This window comes from Lonchura striata, chromosome 20, assembly GCF_050655825.1.
Source record: "Lonchura striata isolate lonStrDom1 chromosome 20, ASM5065582v1, whole genome shotgun sequence".
NCBI classification, from domain to species: domain Eukaryota; kingdom Metazoa; phylum Chordata; class Aves; order Passeriformes; family Estrildidae; genus Lonchura; species Lonchura striata.
Window position 1 is genome coordinate 9,476,589 of NC_140722.1, and position 23,126 is coordinate 9,499,714.

The following is a 23,126-nucleotide window of genomic DNA, read 5'->3' on the forward strand; positions in this document are numbered from 1 at the left end:
CTCTGTCAAAGGTCACCACCAGTAGATTTTGCAAGTGCAGGAGAGTTGAACAAACCCTCCATCAACAAGCAGGGATCAACTGCAGCCTCTGATCCCTTCACCTCTACTCAGCAGAGAGACTCCAACTGGAGACTGCCATGGTCCATCAACTCACTTTACTTTAAAGAAAAGTTATCCATCAAATCTGTTTGAATAGTAAATAAATGCAGGGAAGCTGTAAGTGGCCGTGAAGGGTCCTTGGGCAGAAGGGGAGGATGAATTTGTCAAACCCACTGTTTGTACAGCTGAATCTTTGAGTGTTTTGCAGCATCTAGAAGGCTGAGGCTGACTGTGAATGAAACCCTGAATTCATTCCCTGCTTTTTGTGTTCTCTCCCCCAGATGCTGATGGCTCCACGTAGCCTTTGCTGCTGGACTCCAAATCCCACCTGACATGACACTGATGATGGAGGGACGGGTGGCAGAGGGGCACACAGCATTGTGCAGCAGCACGCATTGGCTTCCCAAGCTTTCCAAAGGTCTCAGAGAGGTAAAAAAAATGGAGAATACAAGCATCACATCTCAGTGAGGAGCTCAGAACATCCCTCTCCTCCCCACATGCAATTAAAGAGAACAAAACCCCAACGCCGTGGAGGTGCTGGAAACGAGGCCACTCCCTCGCTGTCCTTGTCACTCCCATTAACAAATACTGTCCATGTCACCCCAAACGCATGACCTCGGCAAACAGCAAATTGAGTCTGTTTGTCACGTGGATCCTTGAGAGGTGCTTGCCTGGTGAATGGCCTTGGCATACATTAAGTGAATAAACCGCCCCATTGTTCCGCTGCTTCAGCCGCTCTGCTCAGTTGACCCATTCAATAACTGTTTGTTTGCACAGATTTCCCCATACAAGTGCAACAAGCTGAACCCTGGATCTGAGCAGATGTGTTTGGAGTAGCTGTCTCTCTCTGCTTCCTTCCCATCAAGGTGTATTGTTGCGTCTTTTGAGAGCTCAAACTCTCCCGAGCGTGACTCATTCAGGCAAAATTTCTGTGCTGTTCTCTGGCACCCTCAAGGATTTCCAGGCATGATTCACCTCTTCTGTGGCCATATTTTGAGGTTCAAACTAACCCAAAACTTCCTAAGAGTTTGCTTTGTCTTTTATCCCAGCGTATCTGTATGTGAGATAACAGGGAATGCAATGGGGACTGGAAAAGATGTGCTACTGCTGTTTAGGTTCAGGATGTAATCAGATGTGTCAGCATCTTCTCTGCAAGGCTGTCTGGCTCTGCAGTAGGTGCCCTGAATTCCTCTGGGAATGTTTCCTTCACAGGCATCCTTTGCCTTGGCCTCACAGCACTGTGAGGTCATCCCAGCCCTTCCCAGCAGCCTGGAGCTCTGCCTGGCCTTGGAGGTGGGGAAGGCCCAACCTGTGCTTCTGCAGTGCTGGGAGTGCTGTGGGTTGAACTTCCCATTGCCAAAAATGATGTTAAACCATTTGGTTAAACCCTTGTGCTGCGACTAATGCTTGCAAGCACCTTTGTCTCAGGAAGCCCATTTTTCAGACATGGGATTAAGAGGAATTTCACAGCTATAGAACTTCTTGGTCTGAAAGCCATGGTTTGACCCTAGATTGTCTGGCATACAGAACCCACTGCTCACAGCTCATGTCTTCTACCCAGAAGCTCTGGGTAAATGCCATGAGTTCAGGCTGATCAAGCACAATCTTGCCTTGTTGCAGGGACCCAATAGCTGCAAGGTTCATAGAAAAAGAAGTTTTCAGCAGGAAAAGTGAAGGGGCGTACCCTTGTGTTTTAAAAACGCGGGTGTCTTGGTTTGCAGAAAGGGTACATTCTTTAAAACAAAGAAAAGCTCTGGAGTGTGGGATGCTGCTGCCTGAAATCAAAGTCAGCTCGAGGTTAGCTAAAAATACAGTAGGCACGTTCTGTGGGACTGTGGGTGCCAAGACTCTGTGAGCTATTAAAAGTTCTGGAGATTTTAAATCCTTTTTTTTTTTCCATGGATGCATCACATGAATCACAAATACCCTCAAACGAGCCATTTGCGTGTCTCCCTCCAGACGGAGCTGACAGGGGGATAAACCAAACGCATGCAAATATTATCTCAGGGCAGGCTGAGATTGGATGGGGTGAAAGAGAAAAGTTAAACATGGAAGCATATTTATTTCTGCATAATTTTGCCAGCTTTCTGCTGGCAGTGAGAGACTAAACTTCGGAGGAGCCTGACCCCGGGATTATCCGAGGGAAGACATGTGCTCGCTGTTTCGGAGTCACCATCTGCGAGGGAGATGTCGGGGAGCGAAGACGCGTGGCAGGGACACGGCTGCATCTGCCCAGGCGGGAGAGGAACCGCCGGGACCCTCAATTCCTGAGCATCCTCCCAGCCCTGCCCCGTGCCTTTATCACCGCAACGAGAGTTTCTTCTTGACAGGAGGGCTCTTCGGCTTTTCTATTCCTTCCCCACCAACCCTCCAGCCCAGCTCCGGGGGACTTTCCCCCCTCCCTCAATCAGCCCCGGCGGGTCCATTTGCTTTTGTCTCCCATTAATTGCTTGCTACTTTTCATTGCCAGCTCCTCCCCCTTTTAAAGATAAATTTTAAAGCCCGAGCGGGGTGGAGAATGGCTGAGCCCGCTGTTATTTTTGACATTCGCCCCAGTGACAGCTGGACCTTGCAAGGCTGGGGCCGTTCGCACACAAAGCCTATTAGCTATGCCCACTCACTTAATGAGCCCTGAAGTCTGGAAGGAAAATTTCCTCCCCTAAGTGTGGCAGAGCCCTTTGTCATTGTAAACAGGCGCTGCTTGCCGAGCCCTGCCTTGCCTTTCTCCTTCCTGCCACCGTGGCTTTTCTATTTACTCAGGAAACAAAAGCGGAGCCGTGTCAGCGCGCAGGGAAGAAAATGTCCCCAGCGACTGGGGCGCGCACGGGCCGCCTCTGCCACCCACCTACCGCGGCCGGGCTCCCCGGTGGCACCGAGGGACAGCCCCGTGTCACCGGTACAAGGGACTGCTCAAGGTGTCACCGGCACAAGGGACAGCCCCGTGTCACCAGCACCAGGGGACTGCTCAAGGTGTCACCGGCACAAGGGACAGCCCCGGTGGCACCGAGGGACAGCCCCGTGTCACCGGCACCAAGGACAGCCCCGGGGTCACCGGTACAAGGGAATGCTCAAGGTGTCACTGGCACCAGGGACAGCCCCTGTCACCGGCACCAGGGACAGCCCGTGTCACCGGCACCAGGGGACAGCCCCGGGGTCACCGGCACCAGGGGACTGCTCAAGGTGTCACCAGCACAAGGGACAGCCCCGTGTCACCGGCACCAGGGACAGCCCTGGGGTCACCGGCAAAAGGGACTGCTCAAGGTGTCACCGGCACCAGGGGACAGCCCCGGTGTCACCGACACAAGGAACAGCCCCGGTGTCACCGGCACAAGAGACAGCCCCAGGGTCACCGGCACCAGGGGACAGCCCTGGTATCATCGAGGGACAGCCCCGGTGTCACTGGCACAAGGGACAGCCCTGGTGTCACCGAGGGACAGGCCCGGTGTCACTGGCACAAGGGACAGTCCTGGTGTCACCGAGGGACAGCCTCGGTGTCACCGGCACCAGGGGACTGCTCAAGGTCCAGGGCAGGGAGCGAGGGATGCGCCCGGCTTTGCAGAGCCTCTAACTGCTCCCTGTAGGGACCGGCTGTGCAGCTCAGAACAGCCCTGGGAAATTCCACCCAAACTTGGTGATTTGGGTCTCCAGAAAATCCCGCATTAGGCTTGAAGTTGGTTTGGAGGGGTATTTTCTTCTGTGGATTTCTGTAGTTGGATTCTGGATTCTCAAGCAAGGAGCTTCTGTCCCAGCTTTTCAAATAACTCACAAAGGAATCTTTCCTTCTGCCTCTTTTGAACTTGCAGCCTGCCCAGGCATGCTACTTTTTAAGCCCAAACATGTCCCATTTTATACCCGTTTCCAGTGCAAATCACTACCCAACAGATTAAAACCTTAAGTGCCAATAAAGCATGATAGCAATGGGAGCAATTTGGTGTAACTGGCAGCACATGTTTATTGAAATGACTGGCAATTGTAATGAAAGTGGGGAAAAAAACACCCAACTGCTTACCCTGAGCAAGGCCACATCACAGATGGTCCTTCCTTGGGCTGAGGGTGACCAGTCACTTCACAAAAACCCTCTCACCAAGGGTAAGCAAAGTTACTGGGGTGAAAGATCTGGAATACAGGTCTGGAATACAGGTCTGGAATACAGGTCTGGAATAAAGGCCTCTGGGTCTCATGATTTGCAACATAACCTTCGATATCTGACGAGTGTAAAAACGAGCTGGAATATCTGGTCTTCATCCAGGCTGGGAAAGAGCTGTCCCTGTTTTGTAGTGCCACTAAGGGAGCCTAAAGAACATTGAAATATCCTGCTCTGAGTGTGTGTGAGGCTGCTGCAAGCATCACAGCCTGCACAGACACAGTTTGCTTTTCAGGTTCAAGTGTGCTTGAGGGCTGGACCTCGAGGATGTCCTCATGCCATTGCTTTCCTGGGCTGTCCCTGGTGAGAACTTCCAAGAGGATTTGGAAAAGCAGCTCCCAGCCTGTGACATCTCTATATTCACTGGCACCCCTTCCCCCACTTCTTTTTTGTTCCTTCTTCTCCAGGGATTTGCTTGCTAGTTTTTAAATATTTGCATATTTCAGTGCTTTCTTTCTGTTGGTAACCAAGACTGTTTGGTAAAAGCTGAGACATTTCTGAATGTAAGTCAGGCAAAAAATTACCTTTTTTGTGTGCTTTGCAATTATCACAGCAAAATGATTCCTTTCTTCCTCCCGCAGTCAGTAATTTATTTTTTAACAGAAAATCTAAAATGTTACTTCAAGAATGCTGGGTTAATGCTGTTCTTGTTTTGCCTGTGAAGTTAAGCTGGCTTCATGACTGAAGTGTTTGTCTTCAATTTATAAAATTGCTTGTGGGTATGTCCCAGTTTGAGAAGACACAAGAAGCATTCACAAGCAAGAAAATCTCAGGTTGCAAGTTTGCTGTTTGGTAATGAAAGGAGAAGACCAATCCTCATCCCGTGTTTTCAACTTGCCTTTGCCAGCACTTCTAAAGTGGCTTTTCCCTGTTTTCTGCAAAAATCCTAAGGCGTAAAACTGACTGTCAGGATAATCACAGGGATCTTTGATCACCTCTTTCAGCATCTCCTGCTTCTTCCTGCTGATCCTGCACTGGTGCCAGCCCACGTGGATGGGGATTCCTGTGCCCAGCCTGGGGCAGCCTCTCCTGAGCAGTGTTTCATCAAGATGTGATGGAGGCAGAACTGGAATAAATAATGCTGGTGAGAAATCACCAAGTCTTTCCCTTCCCAAAGCCCACAGTTGTATTTTTGGTCCATTTGAAGTTCTGTTGGAGAAGAAAAAGGGATTTTTTTTTCCTCTTGTTTGTCTTTGTGTTCACTGCTGGGACTGCTGTGGCTTTTGGGGGGCTCTTTAGTGACCACCCTGATCCTGCCAGCTTGGGCCAAGACCACCCTTTGCTGCAGCTTAGTCTGTTTGGGGTAGAGAGGTCCTGAGAAACAATGGTTTGGAAATGTCCCGGTTTAATGAGTGCCCAGTTTAGGGAAATGAGGGTAAATGCTGGTTGCAGGATAAAAATATGAAGGCTGGGGCTAAAGTGCAGCTTTTCTGACTGCTTGAGCAAACATTCCAGGTGCTCTGCTTGACAGCTGCTGCATGTCCAGCACACCTGAAATCCTCTCAGTCACAGTTCTGCATAAATGCTTGGGAATTTTCCCCAATGGCAATAGAGAACTGCTTTGCTGCACAGTCACCTTGTGATAGAATCACAGAATAGTTTGGGTTGCAAGGGGCCTTAAAGATCACTTGGTTCCTGTCACCTTGCCAAAGGTGGTGACAGGGGAGCAAGGAGCCTGCTGGGGCTCATTTCTTCTTGTTCTGCATAATTTGAGGGCTGGATTTTGACATGGAGAGTCAATAGAAACCCCTCTTTCCTCTGGGGTCATTTAATCCCTGTGCAAGGGGATTAAGACATGGCAAAGGAGCTGCAGAAGTCAGGAAGGAGGTTCTGCTACAAACCAAAGTGAGGGCCAGGAGCCTTTCCCCACTGCTGTGGCCCCTCCATCTCAATATCCTTCTAATATCTGCTAATCGGCTTTTCATTTGTAGGCTCCGTTTTAATTCACCAGTGTCCGAACCCCCGACATTAAGTTGGCAAGCTCGTGTCTGTGTAAAAACTGTAAGTCAGGACTGGGCAAACGGCTCCAGGAGTGCCGTGAGCTTGGCGTGTGTCGAGGGGATTTGCATTTTGAAGACAGAGCTAATCCCTTTTCTATGGTCTGCACTCGTAGGCAGCTGCCCCAGGAGCGTTTTGCTCGTCCTCTTCTCCATCCACCCTCGCTGTTGGAGGGGATTTCAGAACAAAGAGGGCCGTGGGTCAGGGCTGGGAGCAGGGACCTGGCATGCAGGGACCTGGCTGCAGCCTCTGCTCACACACAGCCACTCAAGGTGACCCTGGATAAGTCCTGCAGGCTGCACCTACCGGGCACCAGGGCAGGCTTACGCATGCGGACACCCAATCCATCCATGAACCTGGCCCCCAGCCCAGCCCTGGCTCTGGTGGCCAGCCCAGGCCAGGAGACCTGCTGGGAGACACTGCTGGACAGGAATAAATACATAAACACCTTAGCAGCACTTCCAGGCAGCCTGTTAAAACCTGAATTGCCTCTGCTCGGTGTTGCTGAGGTTGTTTTGCGAGCTCCGTGGAAATCCAGGCAGGTTTCTGCTCCTCTGATCTGCAGAGCTTTCTAAAGAGCTGCTGTCGAGTGAGGGTTGGATTTCATATCATCTCAGCTTGATGATGCACATGCTGCAGAATCTGCTCTACCCAGCAGCTGACGGTGGAGTGTCCAGGGTCCCTGGATGAGACACGATGTTCAAAGTCAGCTGCAGGATGCAGATCCTCAGCACTCCCAGAAATGGAGTGTTAGAGCTAAATGCTCAGCTGGCTTTTCCAAGCAAGCACAACTCTTGTGAACATCCCTTTTGCTTCTATTTCATTAGGAGAATTAACCTCAAGATCTGTCCCGAAAGTAGGAGAATTGAATGCCAAGAAATTTGGCTGGGTTTGACTGCTGTGCTTCATTTACAGAGGCCACAATGATCTTCCCACACTGTGGGTGATTATTTGCCCCAGCCATGTGCAATGACACTTTTACACAGTAGGGATGAGGGATTTGGAAGCTGAGGAGGATTTTTTGAACCATTTCCAGCCCCTTCTGTGTGACTCTGGAGTTACCTGCCAAGTTTCTCTTAGATTCAAAGAGGGCAAGCTGCCTGCTTACCTTTTGAGGAACAAGAGCTACAATACCAATTTCTGTTCCATGAATTCTTCCCTTTCCAACCTACATTATCCAGTTCTGGGAGGGAAAATGTTTCCCTTAGAAAATCTCCCAGCAGCTTCACAGCTCCACACCAAGCCCATCACTATGTCAGGGAATTATCTTATCATTATCATTATCAATCCTCAAAAATTACCAAGTTTGCAACTGTAACAAACAAATATTACCAAATACCCTTCTTTAAAAATTTTAAAAATATTAACGTCTTTATAAATACTTTTTCAAATACAACTTTTACTTCTACACTCACACAAAACCCCTAACCAATCATGTTGGTAAGTATGACATTGTTCGGTCTCCGACCCCTTCTCTTGGAGTGGGAACACTTGCACCAAAGCAGACAGTCCTCACCTCAGTGTTAGTCCTGGGGAAAAAAGCCCAGTGCTGACAATCTTTGATGTGATTATTTCATATCACATCTGGTGGATGTTTCCAGAGCAAGGAAACCACCCAGCACAGCACAGGCAGGTGGCTCTTGTTGGCCATGCAGGATTGCAGGGGAAGAAAACAGAGATGGGTTGCATTTGAAATAAAGCTCATGTGAAAATTTGCATAATAACATGTAAAAAAATGTGCCCTGAAACTAAATATAGTGCATTGCTATTTTACCAACCTCTGGTTAATCAAAGTTAACAACATTATAATGTAACAGACGTTGTCTCACTGCATATCAAATTTCTGTTCTTCCAAACCATTGGCATGGCTCTACATAAAGAGTGCAGTGGAAAACAAAATCCCAGTGACACTACACTTCAAATCACAACTAAACTTGCTTTTACATGATTAAAAAAAAAAAAAAAGTTGTAATTCTTTCAGTCTCACCATGTGATCTGAAGTAAACCTAGGTGAAAGGACTGTGGAAGGGCTACTGTAAGGAAATACCTGTTTCCAGTGCTCTGGAAATAGCCAGGTTTGTCTGTCATGGCTGGAACAGACATATAAATATTTACTTGAATCAAACCCAGAGTTTTCTGTAGAAAGAAAGAATGTTTTCAGGTAAAGCCTTTCAGCTTGCTCTATTTAATCTGCAGTGTTTTGAGGCTCTCAGAGGAGCATTATCACTTTGAGCATTAGCCAAGGCTGGTCCTACAGGAAAGTCAGAGAAGAAAGCATCAATCCTTTCTTTGATTTTTCTGTTTCTTTATCTTTTTTTTCTTTTTCTTTTTTTAAGAAATTTGTCCTCTAAATCTCACATCTTTCCATTTTCTCCTTCAGTTTCTATCACAAAGTGTGATCTCTGTCCTACCAAGTTCTTGCTGTGGCTCCAAGGAGCATTGCACGTATTATGTGGGAATCCAGGTCTTCCCTCTGGCTGCCCTGGCAGGTCTGGGACCCTGGCAGGGGTCAGGAACCCCCCTGGACAGAGCCCCCAGAGACACTGTCTGTGATCTCTGTCCATGGAAAAGAGTTTTCAATCTTACAGGGTGAATTACAAGCTCTGAGTGTTTGATAGAAGTAATAATTAGGTGTGGCATGGGTGCAAAAGTAAAATTTTAGGATTCTAGATTAGGGGTTCAAAGGGCACAAGATGGAGGAAATTGGGTGTGCCTTGTCCTTTTTTTCCTTCTTCATGCCCTCCATGTCTCACTGTGGTGTTGGCATTTTTCTGTTGGTTCAGGCTGGGGACACACTGTCCAACGTAGGTGACAGATATTGGCACGTTATTGTAAATCCAGCCCAGGGAGTTTCTGGTATTTAATGTTTGTCACATCCCACTGAGGGCAGAGCCCCACACGCTGCCCTGCAGGACAGAGCTGGGCAGGGCAGCAGAACATGTTAGAGATAAACAGAATAAACAACCTGGAAACTAGCACAGATTAATTACAACTTCTTCTTTGGCAGCGGGGCTGAAAGACAGAGACTTTCTACAATCTCAGAATCATCAATAGCACAGATCCTGACAGTATTTCTGTGTAAAATAAAAAAGCAGAGCAGGGAGCAGTGACCCTGTGCAAGCTTTTCTGGCCTGGACAATCCCAACCTCTCGCTGGTATTCCTACAGGAGCCAACAGCAGCTCTGATGGGCTGTGTGATGTTTGATCCCACACAAACCCCTCTGGAAACCACGCTGAGTGAAACTCTCCCATTTCTGAGGTGATGTTGGGTGCCCTCAGCCGGGTTTGACGCCACGAGGACGCCGGCGTTGGGCACGTTCCTGGAAAAGCCCTCTCGGAGCCCCTGTGGGCTGAGCTCCTCCAGCCACGGCCGCTGTTAATAGGTTAATGAGCCCCTCGTCTGGCGGGGCTAGAGTGCCTGGCTTTCCAAGATAAAACTATCCAGCCACATTAGGAGGATGGGCCTCTTTATGACTGAACGCCATTCATCCTGAGTACACAAGAGCTCGCAAATTTAATAAGCAGAATCCATTTCAGCCCCGTGGCCTACCATGGCAACAGGAGAGAGGGGCTCCAGCCTCCGCTGCTCAGGCATCATTATCTCCAGGGCCATCTGCTCCAGAGAAGCACAATCCCAAACTCATTTAAATAGAGCCAGCCTGAAATATGTGACGATTTTTCCCAGTCTCCCACCCCCTCCCTGCACACGGCTACACCTCCGCACACAAGCGGGAGGAGATGTAATATTCAAAGGGTGAGGAGAGGGTACGGGAGATAAGATTATAGTGATAATGAACTGAGGGAAGGAGAACGGGGGAGGGAGGAACTTTCTGCCTTTGGCTGCTGTTCCCTGACAAAGCAAGAGGTTGCAATAAATTATAAATGTATTTTTTCAAATTGTCTTCTTGGAAGAAATATTTCCTAAACAATGATTCATCATCCTCCCCAGAACTCTGCCTCTCTGGAACAATTAAGCAGTGAAGAAAACTTGCTCAGTTAATTCATCTCTTTCCATGTTTTCTGACTGACGGTTTACCGTCTTTGTCATAAGTGGATAAAATAAATTACTTAAATGTGTTCACCCCTTGTAACTGGTGACACTTGAGACAGCAAATGGGAAGGGCTGGGAGGAAAAGGATTCAGTCCTTTCCCTGTGGTAAGGATTTGAGCACATGCTGTCTCATGCTAAGGGCTCCCAAACCAAACTTTGGGACAAGGACGTGTAACAACTCGCTGAGATTAGTGGCCTCAAGGGACAGGGACTTTGACAGAAGGAGATGAACAAGAGCATGCAAAGTTTCACCAAGTCTCTGCTTCTGGACAAAGTTTTTCTAAACGGATCTGTTCATTTCAGACACAGGCATGGAGGCTGCAGGAGCTGTGAGGAGCCAAAGCAGGAGCAATGGGGGATGCTAGCAGGTGGTTCTAAAATTCATTGCCCCAACAGTGTGTAAATTTTGAGGAGCACTTCAGGCTGTAGCAGGGAGGATATGACCAAGAGCAGGCACTGAAAAGCCCTGAGGAGACTTCCTGGTTGGCAGCCAGGCTGGAATGGGTCTCTCTGCTTGGCCTGTCCCCCATGGATGTGCGTGGTGGGAGAAATGCAGCGGGCAGAGGGGAGAGAAACTACTGCAGGAATTTCTGAAAGATGCCATTTCTCGTTTGTTTGCTGTCAGGGCCTTCTGACCTCTGCTCGCTGGGTCACAGGAATAAATCTGTCACGGGCTGAAAGACTCGTCTCCTCCGCCGAGGCGGAGGCAGCGCCTGCCCGCCTGCAGCCCTGACCCTCCCCAGAGTCTGCCCTGTGTCTGCAGACACTTGCCCTGCTCTCACATTTCCAGGTCTGCAGGACACGTACAGCAGCGTGAGCTCACGTGCTCTGAGGTGCTCAGGTGGTGGATGGGATGGGATGGGATGGGATGGAATGGAATGGAATGGAATGGAATGGAATGGAATGGAATGGAATGGAATGGAAGCTGCATCCCCTGTAACTTTCAGGCCATGCATGCAGTGGGATATATGACATTTCCAGCTCCTATCTATGCCTGTGTGGTGCCAAGGTCTCTCTCCCCTGGAGCTCTGACCTCACAGATCTCCCATATCCACTCTGTGGCACGTGGAGCTCGTGTGGATTATACAGAGTGACCAAAGTGCAGAAATGCATCTAGCAGAGTGGGGGGCGGAGGTGGGGGAATGAAATAATATATATTCACTACATTTATTTAGTGATACGAAGCCTCCCACAGCCCACAGCACCCCGTATCTGCTGTCATCATTCACCCAGAGCGTGGCAGATGGTCAGGAAGCCAGCACAGCACCGCCGGGTGGGACGTGATGGATGCCTGCAAGGACAGGCATCACCACCCCGGCCCCAGGGAGAGGGCAAGGAGGCAGAGTGGAATTATGTCCCCTGGAAATTGGAGGCTTTCCCACCTTCATTGAGTCCTGGGGTATTTCAGTGTCCCCTCGTGTGGAGAGTGGGGCTTGCTCAGGTGAGGGAGTTGTGATGCACACACAGAAGGATGAAGGTGCCCAGTGTCCCCTGCTGGAGGCTGAAATGCTTTGGTCACATCACTTGGCATGGATATAACCTTTAAGTGTTCACTAACTCAAGGTGTCAAGTCACTGATTAGGAATGCAGACTCAGCAGACCCTGGGTGATAGATGGCCTGTGACATATTAACTTACACAGAGAGCCTCTATTGCTTGGAAATCTTTTTAGGTTGATAAATTGGAGGATCTACTACAAAATCCATAATAATGTGTTTTTCTCTGTAGCACAGTTAGAAAAGATAAGGTACCAAATGCTACCAGGGACGAAAAAGCTTCAAAGTATTTGCAGAGGTATTTTAATTTATTAAATCTGCAGAATAGCTGAAAAATTAATAAAAACAGTTTTGCTGCAAATTTTTAGCTTTTTCTTTTCCTGGACAGGCCAATGCCTCATAAAAACCTGAACCTAATCAGGTCTTTGAATTCTCATCCTGGGCAAAGATTCTGAAAAAAAAACAAAAAACCCTTATGAAGCTACAACTTCAGCTCTTGTTTAGCTCATATGTAGAAGAAACATTATTTCCTTTAAAGGAATTTTGAACCTTTGTATCTCCTCATGTAAATCCTTGTCAGAAATGTTCCAGGAATTGATGCTCACAGCAACACTCAGTGTCTACTCCAGATAAAAGGAAATGCAGATATCTTCACAGAGAGACTGGTGCTGCCAACTCCAGCTGATCCTCTGTGAGAGCTTGGCCTGGAGTCACCAGCCAGCCTAGACCTTTGCCTTAAGCACATGCATTCAATTATTTAACAAGGAAAATGGGCTCCTGTAACTAATAAAATGTCTGATTTAGCCCCTTAATCCCACACTAACATCTTTAAACCACTGCCAATACAGGTGAGACCTCTGGGAGAGGAAAGCTAAATATTGCTCCCTACCTCGTGGCTTGCTTTCAGACCTACATTTCATTCCATCTCTGTTGTTCAGAATTAATGTTGCAGGGAGAGTGGCAGAGAGCTTTTCTAGGAAAGCATGGCAAACACCCAGCTCCAGCAGGAACCAGCCTGCCACTGTGCAGATCTGCTGGAACACGGGGAATTCATCCCGGATGGCAAAGGCTGGGCTGGTTTCTTTCTTTCATTCTTTCTTTTTTTTTTTTTTGGAATGCTCAGCTTTTAGAATTATGAGAAAACCAGCTCATGGGTCAAAGCTCTCAGAGCCAATCTTTCTGCCTTATTTTTCAGGTTTTAAGAGAGAAAGCCTAGCAGGTGGGAAGGGAGAGATGGAACAGGGTAGTTTTTCATTCTTCCGTGGGTAAATTCTTGGTTGCAATCTCTCCAGCTCCTGGAGCGGGGGCCTGACGTAAGGAGACAGCAGAGCCCAAACCTTCCCTGCAGAGCTGTGTGCTTGGCTGAGCTGACACCAGGAATGGATTTGGCTCTCCTGAGGCTCAGCTGGAGGTGGGGTTGCTTTCAAAGAGCTCTGTCCCAGCACATCGCCCCTCACTGATTGATCACTTTTATTGCAGGCTCTGACAAGAGATAGGAAATTATCATTAAAGATGCCCCCCAGAATGGTTCTGAGCCATTTTCTATCAGATTTACATTGTGTTGGGAGGAGTAAGGCAATGAGCTTCTCCCTTCACACCCTGTCCCATGCAGCCCATAGGGCTGGCTGGGGTTATAGGGATGAAACAGAGGGAAAACTGTGCTGTGAACCAGGTCTGGGAGATCAGCAGATATCAATGTCTGCTTTTAGTCTGATACAGGTCAGCTCTCAAATTTGATCACATTAGCAAGAGTAAAACAAACAGAAAAAAAATGGCAGAAAGTTTGACATTTAATGATTTAAAAAAATAACATTTGGGTTGCTCATAGTGAAGAAGCATTGGGTTAAAAGTCCAGGAAAATTTGGGGCAGGCTGCAGCTATAAATGAACCGAGCATCCTTCCCCGTGTCTGTTCGCACACAGCCTCGGTTTCTTGCGTATTTTCTATTTTTGTTTTCTTTAATGGGTTTCAGCCGTGATATTTTTAAGAGCGCTGTTCTGTGCATAGCAGCTGCCATTGCCACGCTCCCAGCCCGGTTGCCATGGCTGACACACGGGGCTTGTGCCAGCGTTTTGTTGGTCAACAAGTCAGTGTCAGCGCTGTTGGGCAGCGTGTTTCCATAGCTATCCGTGGAGAGGGGCATCCTCAGCTGATGGGATGCTCAATCTCCTTTTTAGAGGACTCAGCCTAAACGCACTGCAGCTCTGTAGTGTTTAATGTGACTATTTAGCACCCTAACAGCTGAACTCTTTCCAAATTAGCCGGAAAAGCAAGTGAGACAATTTTTAACACAGCGCTGGTGGAGCAGCTCGTTTGTGCTAATCAAAAGAGAGTGATCAGCTTGAAAATGTCCCCTCTTAATTTAATTCATGGACTTCAAAAATAAGTTTCTTCAGATGCAGGTGCCTTGAGAACATCCGTTTTTAACTCATTTGAAGTAGTGAATTCCTCTCACTGGACTTAATTAGGGACGCGTATTAAAACAAATTGGGCAAGAAGACCTTAGAAGAGAAGTGATTTTATTAGGAAAGAACTGTAGGGCACTTTAATTAATGCCAGAACAGCTGTCCTTAAACTGTTTCTCTCTTATGAGCAGATTATCCCAGCAAAGGCTGAGAAGCCGTGGAAAACAAGGTGCAAGCTCTGTTCAGAGATTCTGTCCCTGCCTCTGCCACAGTTACCAGAAATCACAGAGCATTTGTCTGGTCCTCCCTTGGATTGCAGCATTTCTCTGTTTTCTTACAGTATAGACTCATCCCAGTTTGTTTCTGAGCAAATTGCTTTTTTGTTCATGTTTCATATTCCCCAAACAGTCGTATTAGTGGTGGCAGCATGTCATTTTGATGGTGTTATGACAGTGTGACGCCAAACTCGTATTAACATAACATTTCCTTTAAAATCTTGTCTGAAAACATATTGTTCTCCCTTGCCAGCGCTTCTCTGTTTCTCTCACCCCTTGCCATGGCTCTGGGTTGTCTTTTGCTTTAACTCTGTTGTTGCAAGAGGGCCAAAACACTGCTTCTACAGAGGAATTTTACTGATTATCCAGGTGATGGGACCAAGGCAAAAAAGAACAAACATGTTTGCCCAAAGCTGTCCAGAAGCTTCTCCTGCAGGAGACCTCCAAGCTCACATTTCTCTGGCTTGCATCCTCCTTTTTCTTACGTTTCTCTTTGGTTAGATTTATTGAGTTTAGATTTATGAAGTTTAGGTTTCAAGATCTCCCATTGCTTCCACGGAGTTATTTATACTTCTTTGATATTTCCTTCTACAACCTCAATTAAAAGGTGGACTCTGACATCCCCAAATGGTGAAGTCAGTCTTAAATTCAGAGAACTGCACCAGGAGCTGGCAGGGAGCCCCAAGACCGGAGGCTCAGCCTCCCTGTGGGACTGAAGCAGCAAAATCTGGTGGAATCTTCTCCCAAGCCTCCTCACCTCCCAGGAGGGGTGAGGATGCTGTGCTCCAGGATGGCTTGGAGTACTGCTGGCTGCAGGGTTTTCCTGGCTCTCAGCCCATGAGTGATGAAGGGAGGATGGGATGTGACATGGGAAATCTCCCTGACAGTCACTGATGGGTGAAACACCGACCTTGCTCTGCAGGCACCATCCCCTCACTCTGGACCTCTGCACCCACAGCTCCTCCTGCCCCTTGTCCCCAGCCCCTTCCTCAGAGCAAACCTTTGCCCAGGTTTGATTTTTACCTGTTTGTTTTCCCACCTCTCCCTCTGCTCCCTGACCTGACAAGTGCTCCTTTTAGCAGGGCATTAATTATCATCGCAGTGCTGGGACTGGTAATTATCCCTCCCTTGTGCTTTCTGGGCTTCCCAGCACGGGTTGTGAGGAGGACAGGGTGAAACAGCTCAGCTGGCAAGGGGATCAGGGTGGGTGTCTCAGAGCTGTGGTAATTTTCCTGTGCCTGAGAGCAGGGAATGAGACCAGGAAGAAGAGGAAAAGGAGAAAATTGTGTCTTTGTAGTCAATGGAGAATGGAAGAACTCAGCCTGTAGCCTTTAACTGGGGTACTTTCTTCCCAGTGGCTCCCAGAGTTTATAATGAAGGAGAAAAATAGGAGTAAACTAAATTTAAACTGTCCACCAGGAGAGGGAGAAGCCCAGGAAGGCTGTGAGGATGATGATGCTTGTCAGTGCTGAGCTACTCCCTTGTAACAAGAAACATGAGACAAAAATCAGCATAAAGCTTGTGAGAGGGGTCAGAAGGAGGAGATTTCAAGGATGTGGGTACACCTCTTCCTCTGTGGGTGTTTATATGGGGCAACTGCAGCAAGTTTTGTTTTTTTGGGGGATCACTCATGTTTCCTCACAGGGCTCATGTGGGCAGAGCAGGCACTGGTTCTCTCTCTGGTATGAATTACCACGCTCATGCCTGGTTTACTCATTTAGGACCTTGCATTTCGCTGAACACTTTAAGAAAAATTCTGTGTTTAACTCTTCCCCCTCACACCAGCACAGTAATTCTGTGATACTTTGCTGTATTTTGATGCCAGAATTACCCAGCTTGGGCTGATGCTCTGAAATGTTCATCACTGCAGTGCTGCCCTGGCCAAAGGCAGCTGCTCTGTGAGGTGAAGGCCACGCTGAGCCCAGGGAGGAGGCACAATGTGGGATGGCAGAGCCAGAGAGCATCGAGGTAGGAGCCCGGCTGCCTTCCAAGGCACAGAGCTACTGCCACTGCCAGAAAAGCAACAGCTCTCTGACACCAACAGAGTGAAAAAAAAAATAAAAGAAAATACTCCTATCTGGCCAAAACTGTGAATTTTTCTTCGGCAAAATGACAACACTGTGCTAGTGAAAATTGCCTTTCCTTGCAGCAAGGAGGGGAATGGGAGATAAAAATGAAATAAGCTGTGTTTTCCTCCCCTTTATGTCTTTTTTGCAAACCTGTAAGGATTCTTTCTGTGTTCCCCCCATTTTCCTGCAACAGTGAGAAGTTTTATTACAATTTATTACAATTTATTGGGCACTTGTCTGGAAATTTAGGGGTCTCAGGTAAATCACAGCCCCAGCCTGGTAAGCACAGCGAATAGTTGTAGTAAGAGGCAGGATGTGCTCTGAGCACCTTTGATTTGAAATAGAGAAGCCAGGTGTTGGAGGGCAAATGGATGAAGATCCTTTCCCACAGCCACCTCCCCAGAAATTAGTGCAAGGAGTAGAAATGAAATTCACATCTCCCTCTGTGGGAAAACCTGTGCAATGGGGGACTTTTCCCCCAATATTATGGATTAATTACAGCAATGGGATACTGAAATCCCGTGGATTAATTATGGATTAATTGCAGCAATGGAGCTGGGATACCGAAGTCCTAACAAGAAACCAGCAACCTGCCCTGGCTATTTGTCTGTCCCATGCTCAACTTTGTGACAAATGTCACATGGGACACTTGAGGCCATGCACTGACCCACTTGCTCACTGTCAGCAGACATTCCCACATGCAGTGTCTTGGAGGCTGTGGGATCAAACTCTGCAGCTTTTCCCTACAGCGGTCCAGAGCACATGAGGTTCTTGACCCCCTGGAGGACATTTATCCCACAGAGATGCCCTGAGCAGGTAAATCCCACCCACATCCAGGCTGGACACTTTGTCCTTGGGAAGCTGGCAGAGTCTATTGCCATCAATGGGAACAGACAAAAACATGGCCACCAAAGTGGTGATCAGCCCTTGGGCCAAGATAGAGTTATCCTGGGACATTTAACCCTCAAACACATAAACCTGGGACATTTAACCCTCAAACACATAACCCTGGGACATTTAACCCTCAAACACATAAACCTTTGCAGCAAGGGAACTCTGAGCCTCATCTCTTACACTGTGGAGCCAGCCTGGCTTTTGGCCTTGGGGCCAAGGAAGATGATTCTTGGCACTGAGCTTTGCCTGAGAGACTCTGTGTGACTTTGGTCAGATCACCTTGAAGAGTATGGAGGAAGGTTCAGTGCAGCAGCTCCTGAAGGTGGGCAGCCCCAGCTTTCCACATGCTTGAAGGAATTGGAGCAGGTGGGCACCAAACTGGAGCTGCTGAGAGTTCTGGTTTCATCCTCCTCCTCCTTCTCCTCCTCCCCCTCCTCCTTCACGGCTGGTTTGGGGCAGCCATGGATAACAGGCAGTCTGCTTTGGCTGCTTCTTTTTTGGCTGCTCTGTCTCCAGCTCAGCAAAGGCAGTCCAAATACGATCCAGGATCACCACGTGCCTCAATTTCCCCATCTGTTAAACAGGGAGAAGCCTTGATTCCAGCATTGGGCTGTCAGGGTTGCACTGCCATGCAGAGCCTGACAGAAAAGAGAGGGGGATCAGCACCCTGGAACTGAGCACCCCGGCTGGGCATCCCCCATCCACGGTGGCTCTGCTGATTTTGGGAATGTGCTCATCCTTCCTTCACGCCAGATAAGGAACTGGCTCAGGAAGCTGCATCCATCCTGCATCTCTTGCGAAGGCAGATTGTTCACGGGCGGAGGAAATCTCCTGGAGAGTGAACCTTGTCAGCAAAAATGCAAATATTTAGAGACAAAGTGTTCATTACAGCAGAACTTGATTTCAGGGTCAACCCTTTTTGCAGCAAATTGTTAGCCAGCTAAAATGTTTATTGTCACCACACTCTGGCAGTTTTGACAGTACCTATCAAGTTGAGCTTGACAATATCTGCATACGGCTTCTCCAGCTTTCCCTCACGCAGCCGTGAAAGGGATTTAAGACAGAATAAAACAGTCAACACATAATTGGAGCTATCCCCTCCTTTGTGGAAAAGCCGGGGTTGCCATTGGCCAGGGGAGATATTTAGGCTGTTGGTGAGATGGTGCTGGGGTACATAGAGAAATATCTTGGTGATTTTATTTATTTCAGATGCAAAACTGCACACATGGAACAATAACCCCCTCCCAGTCTGGCAGTGCATCAACAGAAATCAGACTACAAAGGGACGGTATTTTCTTTGGTCTTTTTCTGTGTGAGCCACATGGCTTCCCAGGCCCCTCAGCAGGGAGCCACCCAGATACTCGTGGAGTGTCTGTGATTCTTCTCCATTCCCAGTTGTGTTCTCTTCTGCTCCCCTTAATGCCTGCACAGGACTAAGACCAGCGACACCTGGGAAGAGGATCACACTGCTGGCAAGCTCAGAGCTCTCAGGGATCAGCTCCCATCTCTGCACTGTGCTCCAAGACTGGGGGATGGATGGGGCCAGCTCTGCTTCGCTCCTGAACTTGGGAAAGGAGAGGCAGCAGCAGGGATTTTGGGGGAAAAAGAACCAGGGTTAGATGCTGATGGAAACACCTAGGAGTGGACGAGGCAGCTGCAGCCACAAATCCTCTAATAAAATTTTGGGGCTTGCTCTGCTAGACAAAAGACAGCAGCTTCACAGCTCAAGGAGGGACTCTTTTTATCCTGCTTTTTGCTCCTCCGTGCCTTTACCTTTTCCCCCAGCTAATGCTCAGGGAAGGTGAGCCAGCCTGGGGCCACTGTGAAGGGGTTTTATTTCCTTGCTTGCTGGAGCTGAGTGAAGGCTGTTTCATCTCAACAGGCTGCTCCCAACACCCCTTAATTTGAGAACTCCTGCATGCAGGAAACGATGGAGTTGAGTGACCTTGCTGAATCCCGGCCGCTGCAGCTGCTGGAGAGCAGGGGAGGAAAAGAAAAGAGGGGAGGAGGAAGAGGCACTTTGCTGTCTCCCATTAAAGCCCCAAGAGGCTGAAGATGAGAGAGCGGAAGTTTCAAATTGCCAGAACGTAATTCTGAAAGTCATTTTCCAAGCGCAGAGCTCTCTGCAATGTCACCTCTCATCTTCCAAGGTGGGGATTGAAGGGACAATAAAGCACAGAATATTCTGCAACGGCAGAGCTGCTAATTCAAAGAGGGAAGAGGTGCCAGTCCCCAAACAGGCTGTGTCACACCCCTTTGCTGGAGAGCTGTGCAGTCAGATGTAACCCTACAAGGGGCTCAGCTCCAGCTCCTTTCCCAAACCAGATCCAGCCTGATGCAGGACCCAGCTGCTTATCCAGGCCCTTTTAAGAGTAAGGGTCTCAAAAGAAGTCCTCCTATTCAACAGTTACATTTTTAATTTGACTCAAACTCCTGACTTTCAATCCAATGGCAGTGACAATGAATATGGTGATCGTTATTTTCTCAGACCTCCCTGAGACCAGCAGAAGACCACGTAGGATGTGTGGAAGAAAAGGTGCACTTTGATATTCACACCCCTCCCGCCTCAACACATCAAAGTTGTCCCTCCCTGCTCTCTCTTCCAGCCCTCTGCCTGCAAAGAAATCTGAATTAAAGAGTTAGATGTATTCGACAAAGAGTTTGGCACAGGGTCTTGCCTCAAAGAGTAAATTCTCCTCTTTTTCCACACACTCTGTCAACCTTTATTCCAACTGCATCTCCCACTATGCTGATAAAAAAAATCCAAATATGCAGGCATGTCCTGCTGAGATGAATTTCTCTCAAATCTCCCTCACTTAACATCAGCTTTGTCCCATCTTCCTTATTATTGGTGTCAACTGTCCCTCCAAGCTCAGATTTTTTTCCCTTTCCCTTTTCCAAATTACTGGAACTGAGACTGGGCCAGGGTTGTTCTCTTTTTGTAAATGCACTTATTTGCTCATCCAGGTGAAGGTGCTGAGCTTTTATAATCAATTTTTGCCAGGAAATCCCTTCTCTCTCTCTCATTTTTAGAAAATACACTTTTCCTTCTCTTCAGGCCAAGACTGATCCATGGAAAAAGCTGGCTTTGTTTTAACCTCAGGTGATGAGCTGGGAGCAGGGGGTCCACAACCTAGAGACAGCACTTTGCCCTCTAAGCCAATGGGAGATTGAAGTTCAGTGCCATCCCTGGTTAGCTGTATTATTATTATTATTATTATTATTATTATTATTATTATTATATCCTGGTAACTATTTCCCTGCTTTTCCATCTGGAAGGCCAATGAGAGTATTGCTTGCTGGCCTGTATCCAGTTTTCTCCAGCTGGGATCAGTTCAGTCCAATGTTGCCATCTGTCCTTTGAGGCAGGGGGACATCCTCTTCCATTCTGGATCTCTCCCAGAGCCAATTCCCCCTTTCCCTTCCCCAGTACACCCTGGACTCGACCAAAGTGTTCAAAAAGCTCGACGTGACCATAATTAGACTGGTGAATTTCTAAATTGACGTGGGCATGTGGGAGTCCAGTGACTGGTGGCTGTGCAGAGCGCTGCCACACTGTGGGTTGCCCTCAGGGCAGTGGCCTCTGTCCCTGTCCACTGGCTCAGCTGGGGGCTCAGGTGTGCACAGGTCACCCAGAGAAGCTGTGGCTGTCCCATCACTGGAAGCGTTCAAGGCCAGGTTGGACGGGGCTTGGAGCAACCTGGGATAGTGGAAAGTGTCCCTGCCCGTGGGAGGGGGTTGGAATGAAATTATCTTTAATGTCCCTTCCACCCCAAACCATTCCATGGCTGGGTTCTCTGGGGATGCTTCGCCTGGGGTTGTGTGCCTGCCCCGCCGCCCCCCTGCGCTGGGACGTGCCCATTGTCACTTCTGTCCCCTAATTGCCGGCAGGAGGGATGCTCGGAGCCCCCGCCCGCCGGGGAGGACGGGTGCCATGCCCGGCTCCCCCCGCAGGAGCAGGGGCCGGGAGGGGGCTGCGCATCCCGGGCCGGGGGGGAGCGGATTGGCCGCCGAGTGCGCTGCGAGGATTTTGCGGCGCGGCCCCATTGGCCGCCGCCTCCCATAAGTTTTTGCTCCGGACGGGAAGTTTTGCCAGGGATGATGGAGTAACCCCGGGCGGCTCCGCGCCCGCTCCCCCCGCCACCCCGGGCCAGGCAGCCACCGCCACCCGGCAAGGATGAAGCTCTGCGGGACTTTCCTCGGTTCGTAGCCGTTCGCCGGGGGGTGCGGTGGGAGTGTAGGGAGGATATTCCTTAGTGGGTCTCCCTCGTTTCTCCTCTGAAACTCTCGAGTTTCTCGATTCTGCCGGACTCACGCCTTGCAAGGGGCTCAGTGACCGAGGGCGGGGGAATACGGACCCGCAAATTTATCCCTCCTTGTTTTACGGTATTTTCCCCACGTTAGGCGGTAGAAGGAGATTCCCGAGTACATTTCGGGGCGCAGGACTCCCGTGTTTGCGTTTCCCGAGCGAGGTGCCGGTCTCACCCCCGCCCCTCCCCGCTGCGCTCCGGGCTCAGCTGCGGGGGATGCGCGGCCCCGGTGCTGCTGCTCCGAGGCACCGGCGGGGCTTTGTCTCCGCTGCCGCGGGTTTCACCTAATTACAAAGGGCGAGGAGCGTAGGGGAGGGGGACGAGGAGAAAATCCTGTTTTCTGCAGCTTCTGGTCGCAGTTCTGCTGGGCAAGGGGTTTGGTTTGGCTTTATAGGATCTTTTTCCACCCCTCTTTGCACGATGTTATTAAATAAAAAGTTAGTTCGTGCCCCTTCAGCTGGGTGAGTATTTCAGCGCCTGCATTAACCGAGGCACAAAGGAGGAAGTTTTGGGATAATGCGAGGTGCCTTTTGCAAAAGATGGTGATTGCTCCAATTATTGTTCTTCAGGGAAAAAAGAGCTCGAGATTTGGCTTAGACAAAGGCATTGCCTCTTCGGGAAGGACCCGCCCAAATCGGAGCGAAGGGGTGCGCTGGAGAGCGAGCAAAGGGTTATTAAAAGTTTTTTTGTGCCTGTGCATGTTGTTCCATCTGCCAGGGGCCTGTAGTGGGCAGGTTTCTTCGCAACCCTTCAGCTGTTCCATATACAATATTAATGCTGGCCATTTCTATTCGGCATACAACAGCACTAATTGTAGTCTGAGGCATTAAGGCAGCCAGCCCATCTGCATAGAAGCTTTCAGAAAGAAACAAGGAAAAAAAAAATCTTTCACCCCCAGCTGGTAACCGGAGAAGTTGGTGCCAATTACAAATGCGTAAAGTTCGAGATCTAATTTTCTTTGAAACAGACTCAAAGAAGCCAATGCCACACAGTGCGGCGGGTTTATGGCTGTGTTTGCACAAGCAAATGGAGTTTTATTTTAAATAATTTCGAACTTGAAGAGTTTGATCTGAAAACACGAGGGGGAAAAAAACGGCATGGAGAGCAGGGGAGGGGCGTGAAGGGAATCTGCTTTTTAAAATCCTCTCTGGGTTCAGCTCTGCAGGCACCCTGCAGGCAGGGACTCTTGGAGCCCCCGTCTTAAACCCCCTGAAGATGAAAATACATGAACATTTATTTCAGACCTCTTTGCCGCACGGCTCCCTTTAGGGAAGCGACGGCTCTTTGAGACCTGGAAACGCGCGATAATTATCTCCTCCCTGAAAACAGCTGTGGAGTGACTCTGGAGAGGTTTAGGGAGTGTGTGTGGGAGAAACACTATTTTTA

General features: G+C 48.8%; 1 protein-coding gene across 3 annotated transcripts in view; it reads left to right on the plus strand.

Annotated features, from left to right (window-relative positions):
* Positions 1–21,388: 21,388 nt before the first annotated feature.
* The window catches only part of MYT1 (myelin transcription factor 1), a 62,962-nt gene continuing 61,224 nt past the window's right edge, over positions 21,389–23,126 (plus strand). For all 3 annotated transcript variants that reach the window (XM_021527284.4, XM_085558204.1, XM_085558205.1), the window contains exon 1: positions 21,389–21,632. In XM_021527284.4, coding sequence (XP_021382959.1) covers positions 21,608–21,632 — 25 coding nt within the window. In that variant the 5' untranslated portion in view covers positions 21,389–21,607. The remainder of the gene's footprint in view (positions 21,633–23,126) is intronic.